The following is a 12195-nucleotide window of genomic DNA, read 5'->3' as shown; positions in this document are numbered from 1 at the left end:
CGTATGTTTTTTTTTTTTTTTTCACTGCAAGTCAGTGAGCCAAGTGATGGAGGAAACATAAATACTGGCCAATGGGTGGTGGTGGACACATGGCATATGATTGGTCCTAAGGTCTTCCCTGACTGCCCTCCCATCCCTCCACAGCGCACAGACGTCTAGGGTCCCCCGCTGTAAGAATAGTCGGCTTTGTTGTGCATGACCAGCTTGTTGTCCACGAAGTAGAAGCTGTCTGATTGTGTCTCGTAAGGGTGGAGGATCATTTCACGCACTGAAAAAAAGGAAATAAAATTATTATTATTAAGTACAATATACTGATTACTGATGTTAATGGCCAGGATAACTGTATGATTGTGTACAATTGAGAGTAAACCGGTGTTACACAGAGGCCTGTTGTACAATGATGCCAAAGAGCAATTTGATTCCAGCAGAGCACACAGAATTGATTATCACGTCACAATACATAAGGAGCTGTTCTACAGTATGTGCACTAATATGTGTCTACTGATCTGCAACTGGTCTAAGTGCACTAATATGTGTCTACTGATCTGCAGCTGGTCTATGTGCCCTAATACAGTATGTGTCTAGTGTACTAATCTGCAGCTGGTCTATGTGCACTAATATGTGTCTACTGATCTGCAGCTGTTCTACAGTACAGTATGTGCACTAATATGTGTCTACTGATCTGCAACTGGTCTAAGTGCACTAATATGTGTCTACTGATCTGCAGCTGGTCTATGTGCCCTAATACAGTATGTGTCTAGTGTACTAATCTGCAGCTGGTCTATGTGCACTAATATGTGTCTACTGATCTGCAGCTGTTCTACAGTATGTGCACTAATATGTGTCTACTGATCTGCAACTGGTCTATGTGCACTAATATGTGTCTACTAATCTGCAGCTGGTACATGTGCACTAATATGTGTCTACTGTACTAATCTGCAGCTGGTCTATGTGCACTAATATGTGTATACTGTACTAATCTGCAGCTGGTCTATATGCACTAATATGTGTCTACTAATCTGCAGCTGGTCTATGTTCACTAATATGTCTACTGTACTAATTTGGAGCTGGTCTATGTGCACTAATATGTGTCTACTAATCTGCAGCTTGTCTATGCGCACTTTTATGTGTCTACTGTACTATCTGCAGCTGGTCTATATGCACTAATATGTGTCTACTAATCTGCAGCTGTTCTACAGTATGTGCACTAATATGTGTCTACTGATCTGCAACTGGTCTAAGTGCACTAATATGTGTCTACTGTACTAATCTGCAGCTGGTCTATGTGCACTAATATGTATCTACTGTACTAATTTGGAGCTGGTCTATGTGCACTAATATGTGTCTACTAATCTGCAGCTGGTCTATGCGCACTTTTATGTGTCTACTGTACTAATCTGCAGCTGGTCTATATGCACTAATATGTGTCTACTAATCTGCAGCTGTTCTACAGTATGTGCACTAATATGTGTCTACTGATCTGCAACTGGTCTATATGCACTAATATGTGTCTACTAATCTGCAGCTGTTCTACAGTATGTGCACTAATATGTGTCTACTGATCTGCAACTGGTCTAAGTGCACTAATATGTGTCTACTGATCTGCAACTGGTCTAAGTGCACTAATATGTGTCTACTGTACTAATCTGCAGCTGGTCTATGTGCACTAATATGTATCTACTGTACTAATTTGGAGCTGGTCTATGTGCACTAATATGTGTCTACTGATCTGCAGCTGGTCGATGTGCACTAATATGTGTATCAAAATGGAACTCACTGGTGTCCTCGGAGATGGGAGGGAACTCGTAGATGTGCTCGCAGGTGTTCTTGCTGCTGGGGATGCAGAAGCCAAACTCAAAGTCAAAGCTCTTCAGCAGCTGCTCCCGGAAGTAGTGCCTCTCGATCATGCGGAAGTTATTGATGGGGATGTCGCCCACTGTGAACTCCACACTGGGGAGACGGAAAGATATGGGAGACGGAGAAAACAAACAGATAAACACACAAATAAACACAAAACATTTCAGTCGACCCAAATCAATTCATAATCCTCCATAGAAAATGGCTCTTGGTGTGCTAACCTATGTCATTTACAGTATCTTTCAACACATGAAGCCCAAAGCAGTGACATACATTCTGGATCAGTAATTGTGTGCGACTGCAGAGGAAGCACTGGCATACTGAATGTCACAGTGCTCTCTCGGCCCAGTGTCCAATTAGAGACAATGTATATTTGGGCTGTTAGCTCCCATCATACTCCATATTTATGTGCCATATCCTGACAGGCACGCACGCTTAACTAGGACAAACTACTCTGTGTCGAACAAGCTTCCACTGCTTGCTCTTGCCATTATGGCTTAAATACTGAATGCAAACCATTCATTTCAAACTCCTGCTAATAAATTGGCCTTTGTGTCCCTGACTTTCTGAAGGCTTAGCTTGTACATAGGCAGTAACCCAATTATGACAGAAACATTCTATATTGTTTCTATATTGGGAATAACAGTATAGAGTTTAGATGTAGTGTCTTTCCATTTATTATTATGCTATTCCTTTAAGCCAAAAAAACCAAAATATCCTCAACAATGCATTCACGTGTTATCTAGGACTTCTTCAGACTTACGTGGCTCCGACTTGGCGTAGTTTCAGGAACGCAGGGGTGAACTGGTACCGCACAAAACGTCCAGCGTTTGGGTCCACGTCTCGCTTGTCTGCTTTAAGTATAAGCAAATGACAATACACAAGATTTGTTATTAGGGTGCACTTGTACATGTTGTGGAAATACATTGCCATCACTCAGAAAAAAAACAATAGCTTGACCTCAGTCTCTTGTATGTCAACTTAGGCGTGGTGTTGGTATGTCAAGGGTCAGCTATATGCTGCTTCAGATTATTGATGTTTCAAAAAGATATTGAAAACACTGATTTGACATCTGTATCTGTATCAAAATTTGTGTTCAAATAAGAACTACAGGCAAAAAAGATAGGTAACACCTGAATTTAAAAAGCCATTTCTAAATACAGAAGTGTCCAGAGTTATCTGAAGAAGAAGAACTGTAATGACTAGAGAACAGCAGAAGAAACAGAACAGAACTGTTCTCGTACTAAGTGACATGTAGGAGTAGAACGTGAAAGCACTGCGGACTCACTGGAGGAGGGAGGCTTGGTGATCTCAAACAAGACTGTTCCCGTCTCCATGTCCCGGATCTTAAATCTCGTGAAGTCGATGTTGTACACATTGTCCTCGGGGCCACACAGGTAGTCTGCAAAACAGGACATCAGAGGAAGAATGATTAAGACAACGCCGAGCTCGTATCCCTTAAGGATAATCCCTTCAGTCAAAACAACAATATCACTTGCTGAAATCAGAGGAAATAAACTCAAAGTTGGCTTGTATACATGAAAGTTATGGATTACATTATGATTATGAAACAATGCTCATGTTGCATTTGCATCAATCAGTTCTGACAAAGATGAAAGAATGTTTGCGCTGATAATAGTGATGGTATCTCGTGTAAAATCAACAGTTTATCCTACTGTTGTAAAATACTCCCAGCCACCTGTCATTCAATTTATTATACACATACTGTGGACACAATACACTGACACCCCCCCCCCCCCCCCCACCACCACCACCACCACCACCACCACACACACAGAGAGACAGAGAGCCACAGAAGCTACAGGTGGCATTTAGTCCCTAACCTTCAGGGGAAGTGATAACACCAGAGGGTACTACAGCTGCATGTGGATTATCTAGATTAATCACAAATAACACAAATAACACTCACTCACGTTACGCTTTCCTGTCTTTGAATTAGATACTGTATATGTACTGAGGCAGATTTAGTTATATACGTACAGTATCCTCTTAGTGAGATACTTTCACAATAAGTTGATGTATATATTTGTGGTATGAAGCGTCCAAGCTCTAAAGTAATCCCTGATCTATGTCCAAAAATAGCAACAGCCGCTAACTAAACTAATGGCCTTTCACACCACAGTTCACTAACAACATAAACAGTTCAGATGAGGATAGCAAATGAGGATCTGTACTAATATCATTACAGATACTAAAAGGATGAATGAATGCAGCAAAAGGGCAATGAACACAGAAAAAATCGTTTAAAGACACAAAGGTACAATTTAGCAGCTGAGAAGCTTGGAGTCGGACTGGATAGCACTGGTCTGCCAAGTGAATTTGAAATAAGGTAATGAAAAGATGCTGCCAAACTAAAAGCGTCCACTGCATCTAGAAACAGTGTGTGTGGTTTCTTCCTTTATTCGCTTAAATAACCTACTTTGCTTAATAGTCATATGTGAATGCCTTCCTCCAGACAACATAAAAAGATGTTAGACAACCACGTTGGCAACAGGTCTGGGGTGGCACTCCTGCGCTCACATGTAAGGCTTAGTGCCACCTCCCGTGAGGCACGTGCTGCGTGTGCCCCATCCCCTCCCCTCCGGGCCACCGCTGCTCTTCACTCCGGCCCCAGGCTGAGATTAGGGCGTAAGTGGCTTAGGCCGTCTCAGCGTCACAGGGGCAGATTGGGAGGAGGATCAGGGGATTTGGGCATGTCACAGGTCCCAGGCACCTCGCTCTGCTCTGCTCTGCTATAGCTATGGCAGCAGCAGCAGCAGCCACAGCCACAGCCGCAGCCGAGGGAGAGGGCGAGGGAGAGTAAGGTGATGTAACACTGTGGTTTGGCACCCTCTGCCTCAGCCTCTCTGGAGGGGGAGCGAGGGGACTGCGCTGCAAATACATACACACACATACACACACACACACACTTTTAGAGAGAGAGAGAGCGAGAGAGAGTAAGAAAGGGTATGAAATAATAACAATGCCTGACTGCCAGGTTAGTGAAAAGTCACTCAAATCAAATCCAGGTATAAAAATAATAGTGAGTGATAGTAAAGTTTATTGCAGGCAAAACACATAATTACCAACACAGAAGAATCTAATATAGTTTATATTTTCTTATTCATTTGGCTGACGCTTTCATCCAAAGTGACTTACATGTGTAAGCTATTACAAGAGCCAGTCGCCCGGAGCAACTCAGGGTTAAGTGCCTTGCTTAAGGGCACGTCGATGGCAGCCAGGCCATCGTGGAACCCCATAATCTTTCCATTCTGTTTCTGCTGCGGGCATAAACACGGCACTGGGTCCAGCAACACTAACGTGATAGCGGATCATATTGTGGTGCGCCACTGACCATATTAAGACTACCGTCTGTTGCAGTCACTCCTTTAAGCTCAGGGCCTAAATCACTAGTGACTACAGAAAGCTGCTGACTAAAATGCGCTCTCCCTGACAGCCAGTCTCAGCCTGTCAGTCAGTCAGGAGGTAATTGCCTGTGACACTCCTGGGCTGAGGTCTATTTCAGGTCTTCAGGCGTTTAAAGGCCAAGATGCTTCCCAGTTAAGGCCACAGATGGCCCCAACTCACCTCACCTACCAGTGTGCACAGACTCAAACCTTAAGAGGGGGACTTCTACCTGTGAAATGACAACAGGTACTCTGTAGCGCAAAATATTACTGCTTTTGAATGAGGAGGATTTTGATACGCATTGTCTGAATGAATGGTGCAGGTTCCACAGAAACTCTGAGACTTACATTTTTTTAAGTAATCACTCATCAAGTTAGTCAATGTACAATGACCTACTTTACACTCTGTACATTGTATCACTGGCAGTGATTGACGAGCTGTCAATTAGGAGGAACAAACTGGAGGGTTCATCATGGACATATAGAAACTAGAACATACTGGAACCTCTGACACAACTCGTAACTAGTTGTTTTGTAGTTGAGGCCAATACAGTCCATGACAGTGGAATTTAGGGGAACAGATGAAATAGAACCACTGGTGTTTGTGGATTTATATTCAAGAGGGCAATGACTAGAGAGTCCTGAAACATATCACACATACATAACACACCGAAACCATACAAAGACGTGTTGCTTAGAGAAAAAATAATCCGATATAGGGGAGCTTTTACTTGAAATGTTTGCAGTGTAACAATGCAATGTTTCATGCTTTGGTGGTTCAACAACTTTTTTTTCCCTTTCAATATGATTCCCTCTCTCTCCCTCTCTCTGTGAGTGTGTGTGTGTGTGTGTGCTCTGCCTCACTCTTCACACTGCTAACAGCTTACTCTGCACATGCTGGCTGTCTGCTCCCATCACAGGCCCTCCTCTCCTCTCCCCTCCCCTCCTCTCCTCTCCTTTCCCCTCCTCTCCTCTCCTCTCCTCTCCTTTCTTCCACATTAGCAACATGACATTAGCTGTAACACAATGTCGGAACATTCCTTCACATTCCTTTTTTTTTACCCCTGTGAGTGATTCACATGGCCTGCCTCCAACATACCCATTTACCAGCAAGGAAATGGAAACTCAGAGAGAGAGAGAGAGAGAGAGAGAGAGAGAGACAGAGAGGGAGAGAGAGGGAGAGAGAGAGGATATAACAGAATTTGAAAATCTATCTCCACAAATGAAAATGTATATTATTGGGAGATGAAACAAACTGCTCATGCCTACAGTAGCTGCAGATTGTATTATGATCTGTCATAAAACAAGAGAAAAGTTATAACTTTCATGTATGTGATAACTTTCATGTATGTGATAGAGTATAGCACTACTGCTGAAGCTATTACTGTCCTTTTAATATCATTTACCACTTATCCTTTTTAATATGACTTATTATTTTTCCTTTCATTATTTCATTCCATCTCTATATACCGGTATTAATGTAAAGTTGATTATTAACATATATGTAATACTTGTAGCTTTTGGTAACAATGACTTACTGTAACTCATTCATGTCAATAAAGCACCATTGGATTTGATTTGACTGAGGAAGAGAGAGAGAGAGAGAGAGAGATAGGGAGAGAGAGAGAGGAGAGAGAGAGGCAGAGAGAGACAGAGAGAGAGGCAGAGAGAGACAGAGAGAGAGGGAGAGAGAGAGGCAGGGAGATGCAGGGAGAGACAGAGAGAGAGAGAGGCAGAGAGAGACAGAGAGAGAGGGAGAGAGAGGCAGAGAGAGACAGAGAGAGAGGGAGAGAAAGAGGCAGAGAGAGATGGAGAGAGAGAGGCAGAGAGAGAGACAGAGAGAGAGGGAGAGAGAGAGGCAGAGAGAGAGAAAGAGAGGGAGAGAGAGAGGGACGGTTTGCTCGGTCTCTCTGTGAGGGTTGCTGGGATCGGGCAGCCGTGTGTTTATCCGTCCATCTGTCCAGCCCACTGGCCACCACCGCATCACGAGGCCCGCTGGACGGCGCAGGGCACTGCGGGGCTGATTATCTAAATGACATGAAGCTTGGCACGAGGGAATCACATGAGGCAGGCCAGGAGGACTGCAGAGCACCATCACAGCCCTGCAGGAGGCTGGGAAATGACACCCCGGGAGCCTATCTCACAAAGTAGGTTTTGTTTCACCGATATGGCCCAGCATATGATGAAAGCCATGTGGGTTCTGTGTGCGTTTACGTGCGCATCGAGGACAGAAGGGACAATGTCCGCTTTCAGATCCATGGAACAGCAGGACAGTTGGTGGTGATGATTCAACTGATGTGATATGTTCCATGCACTATTAGCTCGTGTGATGACAGTGTTTTTGACAGAGACTGGGAACACATGCAGACCCCAAACACCACAAGAAATGTCAGAAAAAAATAGGCAACCCCCGTAAAAATCCAAAATCCATCTCTGGCCTCGTTCCAGTGGTTTATCTGCAGGTGGGTTAGCATCTGACAGGAAGCCAGCAGAGAGAGCAGTGGGGTTGTGATCTCAGTGTAAAACAGGGCACTCACTCCCCTCCTCACACAGACATCAAACTGGGTGTCAGACATCCAGCACTCAAGCATGGGCTCAGGCCAACATACAACTTATTTTTTTCCCTTCCACAGGGAGGACCAGATGCAAAACCAAAGGAAGAGAGAGAGAAGAGGAAAAACTGGGCTTGTTAGTCCCACGAGTACCACCCCTGCAGAACCAAAACTAAAGGTCAGTCTAACTAAAGGTGGTGGGCTAAAGTAGCTTAAACAGTACAACATACATAATACAGTAACTTCATAGAGTGGGCATACCTGGATAGGATGCTTGTTCTAAAGATATAAAGGCAATCAATGCTAACTGGATTACACTGGGAAGCTGTAGTGAAAATGACATGACCCAAAATGGACGCCCTGATGACCTTGTGGCAGCAGGACAGTCAGTTCTCTTGGAAAGACTTGCGCACAAAAGCTTCAATTTGTGGGCCGAAGAAGCCGTAAGTCCACCAGCTGTGGCTGTTACAGGGGAGCTACACCAGACGCGTAACTGAAGCGCTCCGTTAGCGACGCGTATGTTGCAGCCGGTCGCAGCAGTTAATTATCACTGTAGTCAATGGAAGTAGCTACACCAGACGCAACAGTGGCGCGTACATTCGAAAAAAATAGACCCATCTTCTAAAATGGATTTTACGCGTCGCGAACGGAACGCTTCAGTTACGCGTCTGGTGTAGCTCCCCTGTTACACTGACTTTTCTTCCCGCCTCTTACTATAGAAGTTCTTGGAACATGGAACATCAGTACACTCTAAAAACAGATTGGTGAAACAAGCCACTAATATTATTGGTTAAGACAAAATTGGTCATTTCAACCAATATGTTTGTTGGACACATATTGTGTAATCACATTGGTTGAATTTGACTGATATATTGGTTATTTTCAACTAATCTATTTTTAGAGTGTACAAACGACCAAAGCTTGTGTATATACAGTAGGCTACAACCGATAGTCAAAGAGGGTCATAGGGATGCCCTCTGGCCGCAGCTCAAGGACAGCGGTATTCCGATATTGATTTAATAAGGAGAAGTGCACCCAGACGTCCTCTTACATGTACAATTGAGTTACAGGACATCCTGATGGCTCCTCTCATTCAGCCAGAACGCCAGCTGAGTTGATAGATTGTTTTACTGTATGTCTACTCCACTGGCCACTTGCTGCTTTGGCCAGTGTGGTGAGACTGAGGCATCCTAACCAGGTGACCTACTCAATCCCCACTTCCAGTCTCAAGAGTTCTACATCTCCCTTAGACAAGAAAGACAACAACTTCAGCAGTTCTTCATGTACCTCCGTGTCAGGAGAGAATATGTCTTTATATGTACACACAGGCAGAGTGTACAGACAGAGATTAGCATAGAGGTTGAACAAAACTCACATACATCATTCATACATCATAGATACATCATAGGGACTCAATAGAAGTAGAACACACATCGGAGTCTGAAGAAAAACTGAAAAGATTCTCAATCCCTGTGTGAATCCTACTGGTTATGGTCAGGCTTGTGCAAAATTCATATACATAATTCAAGGGTAGTGAAACAATGAAGTTTCACAAAGTATGTCAGATATTATCGCAACAAACACAACTTATAATTGAAAACAGTAATCAATTACATTTCCAAAGTAACCTTCCCAAAACGGAATGCATGTGAGATTCAACCCATTCTTCCTGTTATGGGACTGGAATTGTTTTGAATTGCCATGAATTGAATTCCACTTCCTGTCATTCCAATTCAAATTCCAATTAACTTCCTGTGGGGTGGGGCCAATTCAATTCAAATGCCAATTCATGAATTGAATGGAGGTCAATTCTAAAATATGGGCTCGTCCACAAATGATCTGCAACAAAACGTAGTTTGAAACATGCAGACTGTGTGGACTAATAAGGTCATGAAGACACAGGCTGTTTCACCACACAAACAGGAAGCAAGATGAAGGCAGGTGCAACCACCACTGAAACTTTTGCACCACAACCTACAAAAATATACAACTTCACAACCATTTAGTGCACATTCAGATCAACACCATATGGTTTGTTAAAGTAAATGATTTAAATGATTTATGCAGTAGGTAAAAAGCTAAACTTTTCTCCTCTTGTATCATAGCCGAATCATTATATCAAAATAATAGTGGGTGATATGAAAGGAACATGATGATCCCTTCATGTAAAACTTTAAATTGATACTTAATGATACATAATGATGAACAACAGACATACTGAAATTTCAATTTCAACATTTCAATGTTGATATTCAGAGTTTGCATAATTTTCCAACACAATCTGCAGGAACAGCATGGCCTACGGTCTCAATAACTTGTCTGGAGAGACTTCATATTTACTGTCTAACCTTAACCCTTACCCTAGTCCATATCTGGTCTACGTATATCCAGCAGAGGCTAATAAGGTCAGGGACAACCTATTGAAAAGAGGAAGATAACTTTTTAACAACCAGCATTTAACCGAGAAACATAAAAGGATTCATGTCCGGTGCATGTGACTCGTGTAACTGCAAATATCGCAAAACAAAAGTGACCTTTACAAATGAAAGATAGAACACAATGATGTTTTTCCTTTACTTTTAATAAATAGCCAGAACAGTTTTATCTATCTGAGGTCACTTCAAAAGGGCTCTTCTGAATAAAGTAAACATGCTCAGCGGGTAAAGACAGAGATGGATATCAGCGCAGGGAGGGGGAGGGACAACAAAAAACTGTATGAACGGAAGCATCAACACTCAGACATCTGAATTCCTTAGTAGACAGAAAGGCACATTAAAGAACAAACGAGGCACAGATGTCACGTAGCCATGCACCAAGAAACCTCAAAGGTACTTTTTGACACGTGTCTTTGAGGTCTCGTTTAAACCTCAAAAGCAGCCTGCTGCTTGATAAAAGACACAGGCTGAACCTCAAGTCTCACAGCAAAATTGAAAACAACATCTAAAAAAAGAAAGAAGGCTTCAAAACAAGCTACATTATGAGACACAAATACAATTTAGGAGAGAAAGATAGATATGACTGGATAGAATTTAAAGTCATTAAGTCATGTGTTTACAGCCTGATATTATTCAAGTTTTTCTGTTATTTAGCATTACTACCGGTACACAGCCCCTTCAAGCCATTGGTATGCTTATGGAGTGGTCAATATTGCACAACGTTAATCTACAAATTATTGACCTGTCGCCCTCAGAGATAGCCTGTTTGCTGTGTGCTAATAACATTGCCCGGCAGGTTAAGTGTGCATGAATGGTGTATCTCCACAGGGGTGGAATGAATTTGAATATTCTAAATAGCCCTAGTAAACACACACACACACACACACAGAGACACACACACACACACACACACACACACACACACACTACCGTATCTCTCTCTCTCTTTCACACATACACACACACACACACACACACACACACACACACACACACACACTCAGGCATAATGTGCGAGGCGGTGGCCGGCCAGCCCTTTCACACCTAACCAGCGTGGACACTCTCTGGCTCTGACACGGTCACCTAGCAACATGCCTTTTAACACCTCTGCTGGATGCTGCTCTGCTGCCTTCCCTTCCGCTGCCCTCCCCATCAGGGCTTGTTCCACACAAAAGCACAGGAACGCACAGCTCAACCAACAACAAAGAGCCCAACCTTGCCAACAACTGAGCAAAACCTGTTGAATATAAAGGAACACTAAACATATGACCTCAATAATGCTTGATATTAAAAATAGCTGCAAAGGCAGAGGTAGACAGAGACAGAGGGGTTGGCTGCGTGTCAACTTTACACAAGGCAGCCATCTGAAGATCAATGCACTGAAATGATCACTCCAGTAATGTTGGCACCAGATGGCACTTCTGATTGCATTTTAAACAACTCATCGTGTGAAATTCATCAGAGGGCTCTCCACAGTTCAACACTCGAAAGCCATCATGACGCTATCTGGAATCAATATCATCAGAACCACTTTCTTGCCAGTCTTGCCATGTCTATGTATTCATCAAACATAAAAAAAATATTAATCATGTATTCTTCACTCTCTCTCTCTCTCTCTCTCTCGTGGTGTGTGCATATGTGTGTGCATGTGTGTGTGTGTGTGTGTGTGTGTGTGTGTGTGTGTGTGTGTATGTATGTGAATGTGCCTGTGGTGATTGGCAGGACAAAGTCATTCACATAAGACGGAAGCAAATCATTACTTAGTTCATAAATGGTTCATAAATGGTTCCTGCTTTATTCTTCTATCAATAATACTCCCTAGAATTCTATCAATAATATAAGTCACCAATAGCTGAGAACACGATTCACTGGCAATGAGAGAAATCAGAAATCTCCAGGGGATTTCTAAAGCAATTCACAGACATACTGCATGTAACAGCAAGT

The 12195-nt window shown here is 42.9% G+C and overlaps 1 protein-coding gene across 2 annotated transcripts in view; it reads right to left on the bottom strand.

Moving 5' to 3' along the window:
- The window catches only part of unc119b (unc-119 homolog b (C. elegans)), a 21729-nt gene continuing 9534 nt past the window's right edge, over positions 1-12195 (bottom strand). The window contains exons 2-5 of one of the 2 annotated variants that reach the window (XM_062536971.1): positions 3146-3259; positions 2621-2711; positions 1778-1950; positions 1-268 (exon numbers count right to left, since the gene is read on the bottom strand). In XM_062536971.1, the coding sequence (XP_062392955.1) occupies positions 156-268; positions 1778-1950; positions 2621-2711; positions 3146-3259 (491 nt within the window). In that variant the 3' untranslated portion in view covers positions 1-155. The remainder of the gene's footprint in view (positions 269-1777; positions 1951-2620; positions 2712-3145; positions 3260-12195) is intronic. The other variant, XM_062536972.1, reaches the window with a different exon arrangement.

Source organism: Sardina pilchardus, chromosome 5, assembly GCF_963854185.1.
Source record: "Sardina pilchardus chromosome 5, fSarPil1.1, whole genome shotgun sequence".
Classification (NCBI taxonomy): domain Eukaryota; kingdom Metazoa; phylum Chordata; class Actinopteri; order Clupeiformes; family Clupeidae; genus Sardina; species Sardina pilchardus.
Note: the sequence above shows the minus strand (reverse complement) of the source record. Positions and strands in the feature narration are given on the sequence as shown.